The following is a 22,488-nucleotide window of genomic DNA, read 5'->3' on the forward strand; positions in this document are numbered from 1 at the left end:
GCGCCCGCGGCCCACCCGACCGGCCTCCCCCGCCCGGGGACGGGCGGGCGGCGCGACCAGGAGAGAAGAGGAAAGGCGGGCGCCCCTTCTCGCAGCGTCCCCGAGAGCTTTGACGCCGCAGCCCGGCGGGGGCGGCGGCCGAGGGAAGCGCCCGAGGCGGGAGGAGCCGCCTCGGGCAGCGAATCGCGGCCGGGGCGCCGGGCTCGGTGCGGCAGGCGGCGGCGGAGCCCGAGCGGCGGCGGGAGCCGGGCGGTGAAGATGGCGACCCCGGGCATGGGCTGGCAGCAGCCGCAGCACAGCTACGGCGGTGGCTCCGCGCCCGGCGCGGGGAAACTCGGCTCGGGCTCGGCACAGGCGGGGCTGAGCGCCGAGCACAGCGCGGACCTGCACTTCAAAATGAGCAAGAAGATCGCCCAGCTGACGAAGGTGAGGGAGGCGCGCCGGGTCCTTCGCCGCCTCGGCTGTCTTCCTCCTCCGCTCTGTTTCCTTTCGCTCCTTGCCCTCATTCGGGCAGCGATGGGCCTGGAGAGGGGCAGACTGTCGGGGCTGATGGCAAATCCGGGTGGGTTGCGGCCGGATTTGTACCCCGGAGGCCGAGCCTGGAGCGCCCTCGGTCCCTGAGAGCATCCCCCGGCCGCCGCGGGCAGGAGCGCGCCGTGGTCCCGCGGGGAGAGCTCCGGAGCTCCGGGAGCCGCAGGCTGGAGAGGAGCCGCGCACGGGAACTGCCGCAGTACCGGCCCCCCTTAGTGGTGTCCGAATCCCGCCTGGCACAGCCAGGTATCCCGGAGTGCGGGAGCGGATCCCTGACTGCCGGGCTGGTACTGGTTATTTGTTCTGTGGAAATTATAGCCTCTCTTCTAGTGCTGTTATAAGCCCTTCTCCGCGTCTCTTTGAATGGAGAAATTCAAGTGATGCTTGCCTTCCCGTTTCCGAAGTGCTGTTATTTAAGGTGTCTGGTAATAGCTTAAATGCCTTAGATGGTGAGGGTGAAGTGTGAGGAAATTTCTGGTCTGCTATTGCTGATTGAATGTTTTTCATTAAGTCATCCCCAGCCTAGAGAATACATTGTATCTTTGTGAGAGGCCAGAGGCTTGACAGAGAGTCAAGCTAGGAGGTGTTCTTAAAGCCTATTGCTGAGGCAGGTAGGCCCAATGTTTCAGATGTGATTTAGTTAGAATAACTTAAAACAATGTTTTGGTGCTGTAATCTCTCTTGTGTGATGCTCAAGCTGTAGGCAAATGACATTATTTAGGAAATGAGAGGCAGATTCTCCTTTTTAAAGAGAAAGCAGAAGAAGTACATTTTGCCAGGAATTTTAATAGCTAAAACGTTTAAAGGTAATTTTAAAGCACTGTGGGAACTGCCAGAATTCTTAACTTGTATGCTAAAATGGATGAAGGTGACATTTCATTGGAACTAAGAGTGAAGAGAATGAAGACTGCTGGCAGGCTCACAGTGGAGACAGTTCATATTTATGTACAGTTGATGCACCATTGGCCAGTTAAAAATAGTATTTATCGTGGCACACTGTGCACCTTAATGTGTTGGGAAGCTGAAAACTGAGGGGTATCTTGTCTTTGATCTTTTGATGTTAGCATCAGTGGAACTGTAATTCAATAAAGAGAAAAGTTGAACTAAAGCTGAAGGATCTCCTTGGCTTTGCTCCATGTGCATACAAATAATGAAGTAAAACATTAAAGATATTACTACAGCTTTGTGTTCCTTAAAACGTATAAAAAGCACCTGGAGACCCTAAATATGTTTTAGGCTTACCTTAAGGCCTAGGTGTATATGTAAAGTAATACTTTCAAAGAAGAATTTATATCTGTGTGTGTGCATTTGATATACTTCCCTTACTTTCTCTAGGAAATTACCCAGGAGTTTATAATTTATTTCAGAAACAGCATTCCACTTCTGATGTGAAGTCATTTGTGTATGACCCATGAGTTCCACATCACTGGGCATGTGCCCTGTGCACTCTCACTATGTGTCAGATATCTTGAGGTGGATGTGAGTTAAGTATGGATTTAAATGCATGGTGCTGAAATATTTTGAACTCCTTTGTTGGAAAATGCAAAGAGAGTGAAAGGAAATACTTTTTTTTTTTTTTTATGATCCACAATAGAGTTCATCTAAGATTCTATATATTGTATGCAAGTCTGTCCCAACAGAGACTTCAGATTAGTGTAAATAAAATCTGCGAGTTGTTTCCTGCTGTGTATTTCAAATAATTGCAAACTATGTGTTAATGCTAGGAGTTTACAAGTGAATTAGGCTTTTCAGGGCTGGAGTCTTGTATGTGCAAGTCCCAGTGACTTGCAGATTCTGGCAGTGTCTTAGTTTGTATGTATATTAGGTTCTGTTTTCAAGTTTTAGGGAGAAAGCTTGGGAAATCAGCTGATCTTTCTATTGAGTGAAGGTGTCGAGTGAATATTAGTGCTTTTAAATGTAAACTAAGGTGTATATAAAAATACTTCTCTTGCACCTAATGCAACAATAAAATTAAGACTTTTAAGATTAGAATTAAGATTAAAGGTATTGTATAAAATGTATTTCATTAAGGTAGAGGTACACATTTTGACAGTTTTGTAGCTATAGGGCTCAGGTCCTACATTTCTGTTCACCTACTTGGCCTTTCAGGAAGGGAGGCTTAAAAGAATTATAGAAACTTCTGGGTGAAGTATGATCTAAAATTAGTCCTTGGGAAAGGACTCAAGCTACAGGGGAAAAATATAAATGTAATAAACTTAATTTTCCTTAGTGAGACTTAGCTGTCAGAAAAGAATTAACTTCACTTTGCAGAAGAATCCTTGAAGTAAGTTGTTGCAAAAAAGATTTTAGGATATTTCTGTTTAGGTCTTTTGACTAAATTCTGCTGTTCTAGCTTTGTCCAATGCTTACCAGCATATGTGCATAAAATTCCTCTTCAGTAATCTAGGACTTTATTGTTAGGAGTACTAGTTCTTAATTGTGCTTCTCAAGTTGTTTACTGTCTTATATATAAGGTACTTCTTGCATGTCTTTCAACTGTTTTACCCATTTGTTTAATTTATGTTCTAACTCTTCTCTAAGAGTATCTTGAAGATATAATAATTCCTCCTGTGGATTTACAGCAGAAGGCATTTCTGTGGCTGGGTGAACCTAACCTGGTTTTTACCAGGTTAAAACAAACCCACCAATATAGTGTAGTAAAAGAAAATCCAAATACTCGTTATCCAAGGAGTACACACAGTGAAGTTATCCAGACAGCTTCTGTCTTCTGACAAAAGAAATGTCACTCTGTAGTTGTCTTTTGCCTATCTTTGTACAGTCTTTATTATGAGCTGTGAGTAGGAGCAGAAGAAAATGCTTTCCCCACAGCAGATGAGGGTCACTCATGAATTAAATGTAAAATTCCAAAATTAGGATTCCTCAGTTATGTTTTCGCATTACTTAAAGGGAATCTGATGTTTTAGTCAAAACAATACAGGAACACAAAGTAAAAGGTGAAATTTGTTTAATAACCAGATTTAATCAGTAATTCGGAATGAGGTAAAATAAGGTATGAATCCATTTTACCAAGCAAAATACTTCTTAAGTACTTGACTATATTTTTACTTTTGGGTGGGAGAGAAAGACTTACTTGATTTAACTTTAATATGCTTAATTTGCAGGGGAAGGTGAAATAAGTGGTTAGAAATGCAGGTCTAAAAAACCAAGATGTTACGTCATGTCATGTTCAAAGACTGCAGTACACTGTAACTGAAGCAATTTTAGGTCTTCCTCTTCAGTATAAGCTCCTTATTTTCAGGCACTCCGGAAGATCTGTGTACCAGTTTGGGATAAAGTATCATCTGACACAAAGATTAAAGCCAACAAGAAATAAACTGTGATTATGAGATTGCATATATGTGTTTGTACTACTGCATGCAGGAGTGCTAATGCAGTGTTGAATTATGCCTGCTGCAGATGAAAATATACATATATATTTAATTAGTTTGCATTAGACAACTGGATTAGAAACAAAAAGCAAGGTGCTGCCTTGCTTACATCAGTAGGAGAGTTCAGGTGGCTTGTTTTTCATTTTGGATTTGTTGAGGTCTTTTTTGGTTTTTTGGGGTTTTTTTTGGTTTTTTTTTTTGGTTCTTCATTCTTTCTTTGTGATGTAGATTGTATCTTGTGTGTTTGTGATTGAGAAATCCATATCCTAAGTATGTCTGTAAAGTCTGTTGTGCAAGTTTTGTGACATCAACATAAATCTTTGACTCCTACAGAATAACTGTATGATTTATGCTGGAACTGTAAAAGAGACTCTTCAGTATTGGTTCAGTTGTATGATATTTGTTGCAGAAATTTTACATTAACTGGAGCAGCTCTGATGAAAAAGAAACACCTGGTAGTATTGATGAGAAAATATAACTTGGCAATGTCCTCTTGCAGCCCAGAAAACCAACCCAGTATCCAGAGTTGTGTTAAGGGAATGTGACCAACAGGTCAAGGGAACTGATTCTCCCCCTCTACTTTACTCTCCTGAGACCCTGCCTGGGTGCTGTGTCCAGTTCTGGGGTACCCAGCATGCAAAGGATATGGACCTGCTGGAGAAAATCCAGAGAAGGGGTCAGAAGATGATCAGAAGGCTGTGGAGCAAGGCCAGAAAGATGATCAGAGGGCTGGAGCACCTCTCCTATGAAGACAGGCTGGGAGAGCTAGTCTTGCTCAGCCTCGAGAAGAGAAGGCATTGGGGAGACCTCAGAGCAGCCTTCCAGTACCTAACGTGAGCCTATAAAAGAGCTGGAGAGGGACTTTTGATAAGGTACTGTCGTGATAGGACAAGGGTGATTGGCTTTAAACTGAAAGAGGATAAATTTAGATTAGATATGAGGAAGAAGTTCTTTACTGAGAGGGTGATGAGGCACTAGAACAGGTTGCCTAGAGGAGCTGTGGATGCCCCATCCCTGGAAATGTTCAAAGCCAGGCTGGGTGGGATTTTGAACAAAGTGGTGTTGTGGAAGGTGTCCCTGCCTGTGGCAGGGGGGTTGGAATTGGCTGACCCTTGTGGTCCTTTCCAACCCAAACTATTGTGTGATTCTGGAAGGAGAGTCTGTAAGTGGCATGAAGATGATATCTTCCCTACAGTTAGCATTTTTTGTCTATTTAATAAAAAGAAACTGGGTAAAACACTAATGTTTTTCCTTGGTACATGTTTAGAACTTGGTGGTTCAGTTTTGGAAAGGTTCCAGAAAAATCAGTTCAAAGATGATGGTAACAAACTTAACCAAGGCACTTCATCCTTGAGTAAACAAGAAACTAGAATCCAAGACTCCTGAGACCTGACTTCTTTTCTCAATTCTTCCAACAGCTTCTTGCCTATATTTGGGAAATAAAATCTTTGATTGTCCTGTCTTCCTGTGTTAGAGAGAAGTATTTAGACAATAGGCATTAATGTTGTTGTTAATCCAATCAGTTTCTAGGGGATGTAGATAGTAAATATATTTCAAAGACTGAAGAGCAAATTTGATGATCTTTAATTCAGATGCTTATGGTTTTTGTTGTATGTACTCTTTTTCTGGGATGGTTAAATGTCTGCCTCAACTATCACAAAATGCAGTTCTATGGAAGTAAGAGCTGTAAGGTTTAACTTCTATAAATGATTCTTAACAAAATGTTTCCAGTGAAACTTTGTCAGTTTTTATTTGGAAGTATCCTGCCTCAGGAAACAAAACAACTAACCTCTTGCAGAAGGTTCATTATGCATAAAATTATAAGAAAACTTGAAAAAAAAGAGCCCTTAAAACCAGGGAAGACATGAGAATCTAAAAATCCCCGTAGAACTGTTTTGATGTTAGCTGTCATCATGTTGTAGTTGATACCATTAACAGTTTTGTAAAAACTTGGGATTTAGCTTTTTAAGCAGCCTTATGTCATCTCTCCAATGTGTGTTAACACTGGCAGTAGGCCAGTGGATTTCTAGGATTGCATGAAAAGAACTGAAATTTTGAGGCAGGCGTGATTTAAGTATGTATTTTAATGTCAGTATTTTTCATATTATTCTAACTGGTAATGTGTAAATAAATGTTATGTCACTATATTAAAAATAGTAGCAAGTACTAAAAGATCTGAAAATGTAATATTAGATATTCAATTAATTTACATTTCTGTGGAAATATTTAACTTTGTTTTGTGTTAATTATTCCAAAGATAGCTGAAGTAAGTCCTCTGAGAAGGGAGAGACTTCTCAGGAAATGAGAAACTTGCTCCAGAAATATTGTGTCTAACTATCTTAAGATTTTTCTTTTTTAAATCATGCTAGTGTAGTCTCTCCATCTTTCCTGTCAGACTCTTTCCATGTGGTATTCCAACTATGTCCTTATTCTGCAGTAATTATGATCTTAGCAAGGGATATTCACAGAGGAGAAGTTTTCTGTATCCGTGACAGTATAAGGAGAAAGATCGAACTGGGTAAAAATGTCATGTCTTTAATAACATCTGATATAGTTCAGAAGAAGTAAGTAGAACTTTCAGGCTCTCAATATCTTCTTCAGAACTTCAATAAAATCATCAGTCATTGTCTTTGTCTGAATACTTTCTAGTTGATGCACTATGAATTGCTTTATAGCAGCTGTGGCTTATAATTTAGACCTGAAGAGGTCTAAATTTCTTACCATCCATGTTTTGTAGGACAAAAAATATGGAATTTGGTGATTAATAAGGATCATATAGCTCTCAAATGGTTCTTCCCTTCATTATCATTGCAAACCTGTAAGACTGCAGGAGTTCTCTGTTGACCTGATGTGGGTGTTTTAGAGCTCAGTGTTGTGATGTGTGAATTGGGTCAATGACTTTACAGTCTTTCATCACAAGACATCAAGAAGAAAGAAGGAGGACAAGAATGAAATATTTTTAATATAAAAAAGAAATATACTCAAATGAATTCCTTTGCTCTCCACCCACATAGTTTTAATGGCTGACTGGTAACTCAGAGTTCTGAAGCCGCCGATAACTTGATGTTCTGAAGTTTCCTGTATATGTGTGTAGTTGAAAGTGTGATGTTGAAAAACTGTCTGATCACACATTCACATATGTTACTAGTCTAAAATGCCTCTTTAATACAATTGTGGATGTATCAGCTTCTTGGAGATTATTTTTGTTTGGTTTTTTTTTCTCCTCATTTTACAAACATCCAAAAGAATAATAAAAATGAAGAGATAAATAAATAAACTGAGGGGGAAGATGAATGACATGGCAGCTGGGGATATAGTTTAGTGGTGAACTTGCAAGTGTTAGGTTTACAGTTGGACTTGATGATCTTAAGAGTCATGAGGTTGGAAAAGATCCTTAAGATTCTGTAGGCATCCTCTTGTTTATTATTCACTGCCAGAATTAAACAATATAGATTACAAGGAGCTGGAAGACTGTGAGATGTTATTGCTCTTGTCTGTACTTCAGCTGTTAAATCCTATACATCAACACTTTAAGGATATTTAAAGAAAAACTGGAAAGACATGGATTTTACTACTAATGTCAATGTTAACAACATGTCAACATTTTAAAAACTAAAGAAGGAAGAACATTCAGGACATAAACGAAACCTGACATTGCAACACCCATGAAGTTTAAAATCTGCCAACCTTTAACTGCTTTTATATAGGACAATATAAACATTATGTAAAAAAAAAAGAAATATTTTGAATATGTATTGATTTAGGGTTTTGTTGCTGTTACTGTTTTCAGCTAAGTACTGCTTTATGAAAGAAGGCTTTTGCAATTTTCTTTTTAGATGGAAGTGCCAGTTCAGAGTTAAGAATACAATACTGAAATGCTTTCCTTCAGATGTAAAAGTTGTAAACTGGAGAGTCTTTTATGCATATTTGAAAAAGGAAATCAGTAGTTGAACTCTGTAACTGTACAAGGTATTTATAGATTAATTATTTCATATACTTGTAAATTAGTATGGGCACAGCACTCTGAAGTACTCAATCCTGTAAGGAGTTTTGATTTGACAAGTCTTACAAAAATGTATTAGCAGAAGACAGTCTGGCGGGATTTTTGGTGTTGCTTTTTTGGTGTTGTTGTTGGCATTTGAAATATCATGAATGTGCAAAGAATTTCTTTCAAATTGACAGACTTAGCACTTCTTTAGGAGAAGTCAGATTGCAATTTAATATTAAACATTGTGGTTTTGTGCATTCTTCAAGCACAGTAAAAGTGTATTTGGCAGCAGCATTGCTTTGCATATTATTTGTATATTACTGTATTGTCATGCAACCACTTGGTTATGCTATACTTTATTTTTTAATGTCTAAAAGTACAATTAGAGGTGTACTGCATCTAATACGTGCATAGAAGTGTTATTTGTCATAAGTCATTGTTTTGGTACAGCAACTTCTAGCCCTGAGTAGCTTCTAAGCACTTAAATTATTTCAATATCTCATTCTCTGAACTCAGGCTTTGGCTTTAATAAAAACAGTAATTTTGTCAGTGATACTACTGTTTTTCACCCTTCCAATTTTCCATTGCAGCTTCATCCTCCTTTGAACTGTACAAAGGAGAAGGGCATTAACCTAAATAGTCACTAACTTTTTCTAACTGTTTGAGGCTTACTGCTAAATAAACCCAGCAAATCTCAACATAACATTATGAAATCAGATGTATATGTCTCTTGGCTGATACAAGTTTGGCAGTAGTAAGCCAGGCATCTGTGTATTCTTCTAATGACTGATGTCATACCAGTAACCGAAGGCATTGCGTTCCAAAAATAACCAGAAGAAACAAAACAGTCTAAAGCTATTCACCATCTTGGCCTACTTAATGTGTTTTACCTGGTTCTGGTTCCTCAGCCAGGCTCTTCTAACTGAATCTAGAAGGCTAGGAGGAGGAAGCACCTTTTACTGAGGTTGTCACTTGACTCAGATCAAAATGACAGCTTTTAAAAATAGCTAATGTTAAAAAGTTCATGAAGTCCTTCTTCAAGATGCTGCCATTAAATGAAAGACAACCTTTTAGCTACAAGAAGTAGTATGAGGTGAATATGAGAAGTACTAGTTTCCTTTTTAATTTTCAAGTAATCTTTTCAGCCAGTGTCCTAAAATTTAATTTCTAGAAACCTGAATTGTAATATGTTCAGAAAACAGGTGTACTATAATCCAAAGATTTTTATTTGAACATTGGTTTTGCTCACAATGTGACTGAAAGCAATAACTTTTAGTAAAGGGTATCTGACACTGCCTTCTCAGATCTAGTATTTTGCATTATGTATGCTGATGTGCTTGGATAGGTTGTACTAAAATGTATTGCAGTAATCTTCTGTGACTGTCTTTGTCCTTTTAAAATTTGACAAATGAAGATAATGGGAAATTATTTCTTTAATAAGGATTAAGGAAAAGGACTTGATTTTTTTTTATTTAACTGCTTTGTGTAATTGTAAGTGTAGGTCTTACACTTAAAATATAGTTTATTGTAGCTGGTTATAATAAGTAATCAATTGTATGTTTATACATAAAAAAGGCAAAACACCTTGAAAATCTGTGTATGTATTTCTTCTCAACATTAACCTGTCTTGTCAACATAGCTCATTCATTGAAGAAAATACTTTGTTGTGACACAGAATGGTAGAAATTTATTTGATATTTTGGGTCCATTATTTTGTCTGTGTTGTTCACTAGCTTTCCATATATTGTCTAACATTATTGTGTTAACTTAGGGTTATATGTCATAAAATTTAACCAGTCCTTTCCCCAACCCCCCTTCACTTTTTCTTCTTTTAAAAACATATGTCCATTTGCTTTATGCTGAGGCTTTTGATACAAAGCTCAGTTTACATATTTTTGAGCTGACCTGGAAGTGTTCTGTGGCCATTCTTTCTATTCCTGTGATTCTTGTCTTTCTTTATTTCTGTGCTCTGTTTCATATCTGCATGTGAATAGTCCACACTGTGGATTGAAAAGGTGTATATGGCAATTTGGTGTATTAGGTATATTCAGTCTTGCCTCCAAATATCTAATGCATGAGACCATAATTGTTATCACTTTGGGCAGATGCTGCTTTAGGAGGTGCGTTCTAAACAAGTGAAGAGCCTGAAGCAAGTTTAGCCTCTGTTGGTTTGCGTTCTTTTCCATAGCTATGAGTTGATACTCTAGAATAAACTAGATTTCAATTACCAGATTGTTGGAGGGTGAGGTGTGTTGTTTGTTGCTGGATTTTTTTTTTTTTTTGTTTTGTTTTGGGTTTTTTTTGACAAAGCTGTTTATGTAATAGACTGTTTTACTCTAATGGAAATTTTAAAATGTTTTGGGATGGGGTTTTGTTGTGGTTTGGGTTTTTTTGTCCTTTTTTTTTTTTTTTTTTTGTCTCTGTGGGGGTTTTTTGGTTTGGTTTTTTTTTCCTTATGCATCTATGCTTATTGGTCCTGAGGGAAATTAAATTTCCTGCTTTCAAAACCTGTTAGCTTGATAAAGTTGTAGACAGAAGTAACACACTTTCTCACTCTAGGATATAAAAAAAATTAGATACAGATCATAAACTCTAGCTTCTCCATGGGCCTATATGAAATTTTGATAAAGTTGGTCCCTTAATTAAAGTCCTAACTCACAAGTTATGTTCAACTCTACATTCACTACTAATCTTGAGCCTCATCGTGAGGTTCTCACGTATAGAAGAGGAATTCTTATAAGAAAAGGGAGACTTTTTAAAGTTTTAGAAAGAAATGAACAAAATTCTCCAGTCTTGGAAGCATAAAAACCCAGTCGCTTTGTCAAAGAATTGAGAGTAGTCTTAAGTTTACCTACAAGAATGATTTTTATCAAAGAACACAATCTATATATACATAGAACACACATATATACTGTATGTGCGTTTCTTGGGAGACTTGTGAGGCTCTCCTCTTGGGAAGAGGATCCTTGACAGACGCTTTGCCTGTGGGCTGTGTTGGGGCTGTGTTGAATTTTTCTCCTGGCCCAGGTTGCCCCTTGGCTGCAGGGGTGGGTGGCAGCCACAGCTCTCCATGGTACCGAGTGTGGGGCTGCCTCCACGTCTTATCCTCACCAGCACTGGTGTCAACAGCAACCAAGTCTGACTTGGTTTATGCAGACAAGTACATTTCCCTACTGGCAAGATCTCGGTAGAGGCCCAGCTTATAGAACTACAATTTCCCAAATGTTTTGTGTAGTTGGTGTGGCGAGCTATAACATTGATTCTGCTGAGCACTATGGAGGTAAGTGCAGTGAATTATTTCTCTGAAAGTGTGTGCCATGCTGTTTTGTAGTGTCTTCCCAGAAACCTGGCAGACTAAAAAAAAAAGGACGAAAGTGAAAATTAATATTAGGCACTGGGATTTTTCAGAGTTCTTTCAAATATTAAATTAAGAAATGTTTGAGAATATTTGAATGAGCATCAGCATTTTCTTAATTTTGTCAGGACTTTGAACAAGGGGTTTATGTTTGATTTTTCAAAAGCTGACTTACAGAATATACAACAAAAATTGATTAATTACTTGGTTTTATTCTATTCTGAAATAACTGCATTTTTTAGCTTTTAAGGGTCGTAAGAAACTGAAAATGCAGTTGTCTTGTCATAAAATTCACTAATGGTATGTCTTTTAATTCTGGATGTTGCCCAATGTATTTTAGGTTCACAAGTCCTCAAAATAAGAGGAAATTACATCTTGAAGCAACATACTACTAAAACCCCTTACTTTGGTGATTAATCATAAACAGTGATCCAGGTTTGTAAGATGAGTACTGTTTTCACCCTTTTCCTCCAGTTAGACGTTACTACTTCTTGTTTTGGGAAGTTCTGAACTTAATATTACTCTGCTGAGAGAAAATTGATTTGTTTGTATGTAGAATAATTTTGTAGAATGAGGATCTCTAGGGATCTATATACCTGAAAGGCTAAAATCAGATATGGAAGTATTCAAGAAATAAATCTGAAAGGAAATGCAGCTCTGAAACAAACACAACTTGAGAATAGCCCCTTGGCCTATCCTGTTTTCCCTGCAGCAATTTAAGGTCTAGTCATATAGCAGATGTGTCATCTATAGTTTAGATAGGTGATTAGAGGGTAAATGGGATTCTCTCTCACAGGGAGGCAGATAGGAATTTTTACATCTGTCACTAAATCTTCTTTATTTTTATTTTTTTTTTTCTTTAGTATGTTTCTCAAGATTTAAATGTCTTGGGAAATTCCTGAAGCTACTATGCTACAGATTTGTAATGTTTTTTTCTGGCATAACCTGCTTGATAGAGGTTGCCAGAACTGAAAAGGGGTTTTGATTTGATGTTGGTACTGCCACACCTATCCCAGCACAAGGGTATTGATTTGTGGTTGCAAGTACATCCCAAGTGAGCCTGTAACAGGAGGCAATAGTTGTTTCCAGTTGAATAAATAATGAATTGGGATACACAATAAATTAGCTGGATACCCAGCATTGAGTTCTAGTGTATTTTATGTCTGGTTCTGTGATTGAAGACTGCCCAAAATATAGGCAGTATACTGAGAACTTAATGAAAACTCTGGAAAACTGAGAGGTACAAGCACATGTTTAACTTTTTATCTGTAAAATGAGACATTTCTGAAATGTACATAGCTCTGTTTTTATGCATCAAGCTTGTACCTTTTTAATGAGCTTACCATAAAAAAAACCTTACACTTTCATGGAAGAGATTTTGTTTTGGAAGCTGTATTGTATGCAGTCTCTTTAACCCTTAAACTATATGTAGCAAGCAATGGAAATTCTCTTATAGTATAGATTAAAATTAGGGAGAGGATCTGCTGGAAACAGAACAGAGCTAAATATCAAAAACTTTTATCTTTATTAGAACCTTTCCAGACTCTGTAATGGAAGCAGTGGTGGATCAGTAGCTGAAGGTACTTGTGCTTAGTGTGTAAAAGTGATGTTAAAAACCCACCAACAAACCAAAGCTTAAATGGTATTTGCTAGCTAATTTGAATTTCAACTTTGAAAAAGTATTGGGAAACTTACGCAAATTTGCTGGTAGCTGTTAAATCTGAAAAACAAATTGTTCCATGCTTTCAATTAAGATATGAGTTGTATTTTTTTGTATTGAATTACAGCTGGTGTGTTGACAGCTGTGTTGTACATAGAATAGTCAAAATGGGCCTTGGGATGATATCTCAGTGTGTTTGTTGTATATGAGTTCTTTGTATATGAGTTTATCATTCTTAAATTTTTGTCTTAACTAATTGTATATTTTGCAATATGCCACCAACTTAGCTTATTTTTTGTTTCCCTTACTGTGTAAAAAGTGGAAGATTTTTGCAGTAGTAGTCAGAACTAAACATGTTTGTGTGAGAGACTGAATTATATATACTGACAGGTGCATGATACAGACATGTACCCACCAGAGGCCTTGAGCTAATTATTTAATGTGAAGTTGCACACAAGTGCTCAGTGATTTTTTTTTCCTTTCTCACAAATCTACTTGTTTGATTCATATATATTCCTTGATTTAAGATTGCCACTGTTTTCTCATTTGTTGAATTTAAAAAAAGGAAGTAATAGATGTTGAAGAAAGAAGACTTCTTAGTTTTCCTTTAATCATCTTTGTCATATTAGCTATCACAGATTTTCTTCTTAGGCTAGCTAATCACAGCCAAAACTTGAGGACTCAATGAAGATTCTTATTTGACTGACCCATCAGGTGCTGGGAATTTTTCTTGGAAGTGAAAAAATCTGAACACTCTTACCTATGGAATTCTGTATGATGAATTGCTTGAAGAATAGGAGTTAATGTCTCCCATTTTTTGTGGAATAAAGTAAGTATTGTAAAAGAGGCAAATCTGGCAAATAAGTACTCTTAAAATAAGCTACTTGTATTCCAGCTGCCAAACACAAACAATAATAGAAGCCTTTATTGCAATTGCAAGGGACAAGCACATTTGCTAGGGTATCTCTCCAGAAGTTTATCTCACTTAAGAAGTTTGGATTCAAGTGGATAGCCATAATAAAAAGTATAGCTGTTGGAATGAGTGTTCAGGATTCTACTTTTACTGTATTTAATGGGATGAATAGAAAAAAGAGATGCTTTAGGACAAAGCGGTATAATTATATGCTTTTATGAGAGCATCAATTTTCTTGTAGGCCTCTGATGGAGATACTACAATTTTCCTACTTATATATACAATTTTTTCCCCCCACTTTTTTATTGAACGATTTAGAAAACTTGTGGTGGAGGGAATTGCACAAACTTTAAGTAGATAGACTAGATACTATGAGAAAAAAATTTATTTAATCTTTTTTTTTTCCTCTTTTTTTTTTTTTATTTTTGTACTACTGTTTTTTTAAGGAAATTTCAAATCTGTTACATCTCCACTGTTCTTTGTCATGTGCCTGTGAGTTTTCTCCAAGTGTGTGCTAGACAAGTAGACATTAAAGTAGACTAGAAGCCAGCTGAACCTCTGGGCTTTGTGCTGTGGTCAGTCGTGTGAAGCCTAGTTGAGGGCTGGTCACTAACAGTGTGCCCTAGAGGCCAGTCTGTTTAACATCTTTGGTAGGAGCTGGATGATGAGACAGAATGCACACTCAGCAGCTTTGTAGCCAATACAAAAGTGGGACAAGGGGTTGGTAAAACAGATGGGTGTGCTGCTATTCAGAGCTGGACAGGCTGGAGGAATGCACTGACAGGAACCTCATGCAAAGGCTTATCTGGGGCAGCACAGCAGGAGCGTGGTTAGAATCGACTGGCTGGAAAGAGCTGGGCAGTAAAGGCCCCGGGGTCCTGACAGACACGAGTTGAACGTGGGCCAGCAGTGTGCCTTTGGCAGAGAAGATCAATGGCACACTGGACTGCACTGGAATGAGTGTCACAGCAGTTCAAGGGAGGTGAAACTCTGTGCTGGTGAAACGCACCTGGAGTGCTGGGTCTGGTTCGAAGGCTCCCCCATATGAGAGTCATGGACGTACTGGAGCAAGTCCAGCAAAAGGCCGGTATGTTGAGGGGACTGGGCCATCTGTCATACTGGGAGAGGCTGAGAGCTGCGACTGTTTAGCCTGGAGAAGGGAAGGCTCAGGGGGATCTTATGAATGTGTGTGTACACCAGATGGTGAGGAGTAAAGAGGACTGAGCAGGCATATTCTTAGTGGTGTCTCATGAAAACATAAGGCAATAGGCACAAACAAAAACATAAGAAAACACTTTTTTTTTTTACTGTGAGGATGGTCAGATTCTGGCACAGGCTTCCCACATATGTTGAGTTGTCATCTTCCTTGGAGACATTCAAAATCCACCTGAGCAAGGCCCAGCATAATCTGTTCTAGCTGACCCTGCTTTGCTCAGGGTCTAGGTTAGGCTAGGTAACCTCCATGGGTCTTCTGACCTCAGCCTTTCTATAATTCTGTATACATGGTGTTTCTATAATAGCTGCTGTGTTGAACCCATAAGTTGTGAGTGTCAGATGTCAAAACTAATAGTCGTTACTGTGTAAATATTGAGATGTAGCTAGGAATTACAATTTTTTCAATTGCATGATTAGTACCTGTGGGTTACTGGAAAGTATCCCAGTAGGCCACTACAAACTTGTCCTATATTCATCTTGGGCTTGGCTTTGAAAATAAACTTGGACTCTCGACTGGTGACTGTGATACCTTCTGCTTTATGATTTTGCTTCTATAATTAATTTTTTTTTTAACAGTGGAATTAGTGATAAGTCTTAGCATGAAGATGGGTGTTACTTTTTTGGTTAAAATCTAGATTTTTTTTTTTTTCCAGAGGAAGGAAGAGAAATTGCTTCAAGATAGTTTCTTTCTGGGAAACTAGCTCAAATTCTTTTGCAGTTATTAAAAATTCCATTATTCTGATTGGCTTTTCCTTTATTTGTTCTGGAAACTTACTAAAATTTCCAGAGGTGATTTGTAGTTAATGCCTTTTAGAAAGGGGAAAGATGCTGTAGATAAAAATACTGTGTTGGTAGTATTGCAGTGTGTTTTTCACTAATATTTCTTTCCTGTGTAACTATATACTTGCTTGAAAGGCTCCATGCCTCTCCTTCCTTAAACAAGTCCGGAAAGTAGAAAATCAGTTATGAGCAAGCAGTGGATTTGTTTGTCAGTCTGCTTTTCAAAACACTGGTGAAGCTTTCTTCTTTGAGCCAATAGGGACTGAGTGGAATATTCTTATCTGCATGGTCTCATCTGCTGTGAAGAACCACTAGATACTCAAATTGCATAGAGTCTACAGAAATTCTTGAGGAAATTTAAACCCAAAATAGATCAGGCATTGAGAGGACAAGACTTTCAGGCAGAGAGAGTGCAAGAATGAACTTTGTTTTGGTGAGGAAGAGGAGACTGGGAAGAGCTTTTCTCTGGCTTGTCATAGAATACCGCTGGGGTTTTTTGGGAAAACTGAATACAAAAAAACCCTTTTGCTAATGCTTTCATGAGCTCAACACTTGAGGACTTTTCAGTAAGAATGAATAGCATGTATGAGTGATAATGCTGACTATGCCTTGCTTTCAGGTTTACAAGCAAACTAAGAGGAAAAGAGATCATCTTTCTTTAGCGTCAACTTCATTTACAGTTATCCAGAAGTACTTGTGACATTTTCAGGTGATGGCACGCAGAAGTATTGTTTTTGATATCCTCTAGAGCAGATTTTGAAATGGAGAGGCTTCATTTTACTTTACATTTCTGCAGTTGTTGTTCGGTCTCTTTTCACTCCCGCTTTCCTTTTCCCCCCCTTGCCAAATAAAAGAAGAAACAAATCCCTTTCATTCTAAATATTTAAAGCCAGTTTCCAATATTAGTGGGTACTTCTACAAAAATTATGTTGTCCTAAAAAGTAGGACAACTCAGCTTGCATCCCCTTAGTTATTAAAAAGCTATGTGTTTCTAAGCCATGCATTGAAAAATCTAAAACCAGGCAATGACCAGACAGGTTTTCATTATAAAAATCTAGTGAAAAATAAATATTTAAAAAATGACACTTCAGATGGTGAAAGTTAGTAAGGGGTTAGGTTTGAAGGTGAAATAGATTAAGATTTAAGAGGAAGTTTTCAGTATTGAACTATAATGAAAGTTAGCTTGAATGATAAAGCAATAGAATAGATTTAGAAGGAAATGGGACAGTAATTTTTTAGAATTTTGATTATTTTGAGTGTTATGACTTATTCTATGTAGTACAGATAACTACATGACTTAAATATTTCTTTCTGATGAAAATACAGTAGGTGAAAGTACAGATGATGTGACTGTATGAAGGATAATTTAGCCCAGTTTAGCAAAAAAGGGAGACTTAAATTTAATTTATACCAATGTCAAGGTTGGACACTGGCGCAATGCCAGCATCCCCATGAAAATGCACCTTTTCTAAATAAATGCTGTGAGATGTTATCAGGAACAGAGCAGAGCAGGCCCAAGCTTAATAACAAAGGAAAAAACTTTATTAAACTACTACTAATACAGAAAACACATAAACTAAATCCAGGATGAAGACCTTTTAAACCACCCCTCCTCCTCCCAATTCCAAAAACACCCAGCCATGAAACATCACCCGGGATTCTTGATCAAATCACCACCCTTCAGGTAATCTATACTCAAACTATCAAGGGAGAGAGAAGTCTCTCTTGTACCACAGACCCCCAGGAAACACAGCTGCCCCCCTGTGTTTCCCTGTCACACATGGCAACCGCCCGGAAAAAATCTGCCAGTGTGACACTCTCCATTCCATGTCACAGTGCTCTCACCACCGTGCATGGACAGACTGCTCATAGGGCTCCTTTAAGGATGCTTTGCCACGGACCCAAAGATATAACAGTTCAGTTTCTCATCCTGGGACTACAGTCCCCCCCATTTTCCCCTGGGGCCGAGGGGTCCAAAAACAGGACTCATCTTCTTCCCGAAGACAGAGGGTATCACCATTCCCTCTTCAGCTTTCTTCGTTTCTCGCCATTCTTGTGCTGCTCGAAGCTGAAACAGGTCTCCTTGGGTCACCACTGCATCCCCCTAAAATGCAGTCTCTATTGCAGGAGAGTTTGGTTCAGTCCATGGCTAACAAGAAAAGTCCAGCCAAAGCTACTTCATCATCTCTTCCCACCTAAACATTTCTTCTTCTAACATCTCAGTTCCCGGACTATCTCTCTTCCACTACAAATCAAGGAGGAGTAATACTTTTAAAAAGCCCTCATTTCCTGGAAAGGGTTAAAAGTTCAGACTCCCTGGACGGCTGATATCTCAGTCCAGCATTCCGCCTCCCACGGTGGGCATCCCCCCCCCCTCTCCTTCTCCTCTGCCGGCAAATTTCCAGGTGCCGCCAGGCTCTCTGTCTCTTTCCCTCTTGTGGGGGGGGCAAAGGCATCTCCGCTTCTCTCCACCCTTCCGTCCACAGGAGCTGGCTTGGCTCCAGACCCCCAGCCCCTCAGCCTACCTGGACAAGGCCGCGTGGCTTCCCCTCCCCCACCCAGCCTGAGGCCGGGCAGGGGAGGTTTGCACTCTCTGACGACCGGAACCAAAAGAGAGAGTTCTCCTGGGAGTTCTTGCTTTTAACCCCCTGTGTTCTCAGAGGCGTGTCCATACTTTCAGTGGTCACTCCAGGTGCCAATATCCAAACCTGACCACTGATTGGTTTGACCCAACTTCCTGGAAAAAAAAATTCACTTCCATGTCAAACCACGACAACCAATATAATTGCTTATGGCTGGGTTAAACATTACTTATGGTGGCCTTTAAAAAAAAATTATTTTATAACAAAATAGAAAAACTTAAGCTTTGCTTTTTGACAATAAATGGAATCAGCTGACTAATCTTACCTCTTTTATATGATTGGTTTTTTTCACTCCAAATTGAGATTCTCTAAGTGTGATGGTCTTGTTACTGAAATATACTTTGCAGAAAACTTCAGCTTCTGTTCATGCTTTTAGGCTCTCATCGCTTCAATGTCAGTGAATGTCATCCTTTAGGGCATTTGATCCTACTGAAGACAACCCACTTCCTCAGTGCCATCTCTCATATTTTGCACCAAAAGGCTGTTTTTCTTCTGTGAATGCTTTTTCAAGGAGCAATATGACTTTGCTTTTTGTTGAGAAAAGGAATAATTGGTGAATTAGAAAGTATATTTTCCCTCTAAAAATTACATAGAGTGAGAAAAATTCCTAAATGACATTTACTGGGAAAAAAATTCCAGCTTCATTAACTATGGCTTGACTGAGACCATTAGGATGTAGTTTGATGATACTAAATACAGAAATTGAAAAATGAAAGGTTGAACTTACTATGGCTCATAGGTGATTAAAGCAGATGGAAATATGGTATTTCTGTTTTCTCTGCAATATAGTTCTGAAACAAAGCTGATTATTTGGGATGAACAAATAATTTTTAAGTCCTAGTGCTGAAGAAGTCTTAGAGGCATTGTAAATAAGTGTTGTATTTTGATAACATTTGCTATCAAAATGGAGATAGAGTAGAGCTCTCCTTAGCAGTTAAGCACGTTTGAAGTTTAGTACCACTGAACTTGATTTACAAGTATTAGTTGAGTTTAAAAGTAAGGATTGATTTTCAAGGAGCCATTAGAAAACATTTAAACTGTTTTCTGCTAGAATTTGTTCCCATTCTGATTAACTTTTGAAGCTGTTTCTAAACTATTTTCCCTCTTTTATAAGTCTTTCCTCAATGTATTCTTGTGTTATATTGAAATCTACCATCATGAAAATATTTTTGATGTCATAATGAGATTGAAACTTACATTAAACTCTATTTTGACTTATTCTGCAAGATGGTTTTACACTTTGGCACAGAAAGCAAACTTATGTGCAGCTAGCAAAATGAAATGTCTCAGTCACACAGGTAATAAGTATATTGCTTAGAAATCGCTCTGTTTGAGAACAGTGCAACATAAATGTACGGAACTGGATTGCTGAACCCTGTAAACTTACATAACTCCATTAGAGACAGCAATGCCAGTGTAGAACAGCTGAGCATTTCTCTCAGAAATAGATGTCACGTGGTAGCCAAGTGGGGGATTAAGTGCCAGGTCATACAAAGCACTAATGTGATGTCTCCCCTAATTTGGTTTATAGTAAAGAGTTGCACTTCACTTCTATCCAGCTGCTTCTTGTCTTTCTGTCAAGGTCTTCAAGTCTACATCTTTCCTCCTGGAAAAATTATTTCAGTTCTGGCATGTCCATATAATTCTGAGGTGTCTAGTGCATACCCAGCCCATCTCTCATAGTCTTGCGACATTATCTTGATATAGCTCTTCCCATTTAATCGCTAATTCTTACTTGTTTGACATCACAACTGCTTCTTTTGCGCCTGAATTTTTTGCCTCAGCTGAAGATACTCTGAAGGTTGTATCATGTTTCATAGGGGCATAAAGTTGTCAGTGCAGGGAAAGGTGTCCAAGATTGAGTCCAGCCTATGACCAAACACCATTTTGTCCACTAGACTACAGCACTAAGAGCCATGCCCAGCTGTTTCTCAAATACCTCTGGAGATGGTGACTCCACCATTTCCATGAGCAGCCCATTCCCATTCTTGACAACCCTCTCAGTGAGAAATTCCTCCTGATTTGGTGGTGCAGCATTGTATCTGTCTGTCACACTTTAGCCAGGTCATGATTCTTTTAAATGCCTTTTTAAAGTGAACTGTATTTGTCCTCCTTTTCCCTGCTATTTTTTATTTTGATACATATTTGTAAGAGATATCTCCCCTTTTTCTTCTGCAGAAAATGGAGTACAGTTATTAAATTCCTTTGTTTCATTATTTATTGTGGGGAGGAAAATACCTCACTTTTCCCTTTTCTGCAGCACATCCAAAATAACCATGTAATGAAAAAAAAAGTATTTTCTGCTAACCATATCAGGATGCCATCTGTCCCTGTATCCTGTATTATATTTACTCTTCTAAGTGGAATGGGTTTGCCCCCAAATATCTCTTTCTGTCACTCTCACATATGTACTGATGCCTATGTCAAATCCCCTTTTGTTCCCCTGTGGTCGTATTTCACTGGTGGACCCAGTCTTGGAAGAACTGCTAGAGCTGCTAGAATAGAAGGAGCAACAGGGCCTGATTGCCCACTTGACCTCTTGTCATGGGTGAGCTCCTTCTTGGTTTGCTACTGATTGCTAAAGTCACTTGTAGGATCACATATTGTTGTGTCCTGGCCCTGAGGCTTTATGTTTAAACCACCCTTGACTGCCTGGCTTCTGAGCTTGTGAATTCCATTCTCATGTTGCTGTGCGGTGTATTGGGCTATCAAAAGAGGTGCAGGTAATGTGTTCCTCTTGTTGAATCTGATTTCAGAGTGCTCTTTAGCTGTAGCTTTACCTGCTGCCATGATTTTTATTTGTGTTACCTGATTGATAAAGGCTATCCCTATTCCTGTATTTGGACTAAGTATGTATTTCCAAGATAGGCTGTGGTAGCACAAAGCTCCTGATGAGCTCCCAGAAAGCCTTTCATTTGCTGTCTGGTACAACTCTAGGAGAAAGGCCACAGTGAATAAACGACCCTATTCAGCCACACTGACCATTCTGTCCCTGTGTCAAGGCATGCTCTGCACCTCTTCTTTGAGTGGGACATCTCCTCCCCCACGATTAATTGGACTGTGGCATGCCTTTTTCTGATAATTAAATTTTAAGGTACAGGCACTGTAATAATTTATAAGCATGCTGAGCTGTAAATGCAAGCAGATACTTTAAACCAGTAGGATTTTCAGGCAATTCAAAAGAGTTAATATTTCAGTGTGGGCCATACACAAATAAACAAAACACAGGAAGGACTGTAACTCACATTAAATGTGATACAGATCTGTACTTGGTAGTTTTGAAAGTAGCAATGGATCATCAGCACATCAGATTACTGATACTTGAGGAGCAGATATTTAGGAGCATGAAGAAAGCTTCTCTAGGTGTATGGGCCCCTGTGAGGTTTTATACTTAATGTATATAGTATTAAACATCAGGAAAACTGAAAATAAAACATTATTTTTTTCTCTGTGTTTTATTCTCAGTGCAGATGTTGGTGAACAGTGCATGGCCTTGGACTTATCCTCTTTTACAGAAGATTAAGTATCTATCAATAAGTGTGAAGATGAAAAATTTCTTTTTATCCAAAGGTAGAGCTCTAGGTAGTAGTGGATATCTGTTAATGCTCAATACTTAGAAATTAAGTTCAGCTTCATAGTGCCATTCTCTAAATAATTAATTGTAAACAAAAGTCATTATAGATTGCTTTGGAAAGCTAGTTGCTGTAGTAAAAATAATCCAGTTTCCAGCGTTTCTAAAGGAATAAAATACTGAATTTTACTTGGGTATAAATTGAGCTAACACATGAAGACTGTTGAAATGCATAAAGGATATTTTAATAATAAATTTCATATGAAAGTGCATTTTTAGGAAAAAAAATCAAATTCTTGCCCTGTGTGCATTTTATCTCAAAGGAAGACTGGTATAGTTAGACCAGCTTTTGGGGAGGAGATGCTATTGACAGGGGGCACTCCTTTTACAGCTGCAGACTATATTTGTCCCTTCTCTGCTCATTGTACTGTGCCCCTAATGCAC

At 38.6% G+C, this 22,488-nt stretch overlaps 1 protein-coding gene across 2 annotated transcripts in view; it reads left to right on the top strand.

The window, feature by feature from the left end:
- Positions 1-252: 252 nt before the first annotated feature.
- Positions 253-22,488, top strand: part of FAM184A (family with sequence similarity 184 member A) — a 72,837-nt gene continuing 50,601 nt past the window's right edge. For both annotated transcript variants that reach the window (XM_053974445.1, XM_053974446.1), the window contains exon 1: positions 253-426. In XM_053974445.1, the coding sequence (XP_053830420.1) occupies positions 259-426 (168 nt within the window). In that variant the 5' untranslated portion in view covers positions 253-258. The remainder of the gene's footprint in view (positions 427-22,488) is intronic.

This window comes from Vidua macroura, chromosome 3 (assembly GCF_024509145.1).
Source record: "Vidua macroura isolate BioBank_ID:100142 chromosome 3, ASM2450914v1, whole genome shotgun sequence".
Classification (NCBI taxonomy): Eukaryota; Metazoa; Chordata; class Aves; order Passeriformes; family Viduidae; genus Vidua; species Vidua macroura.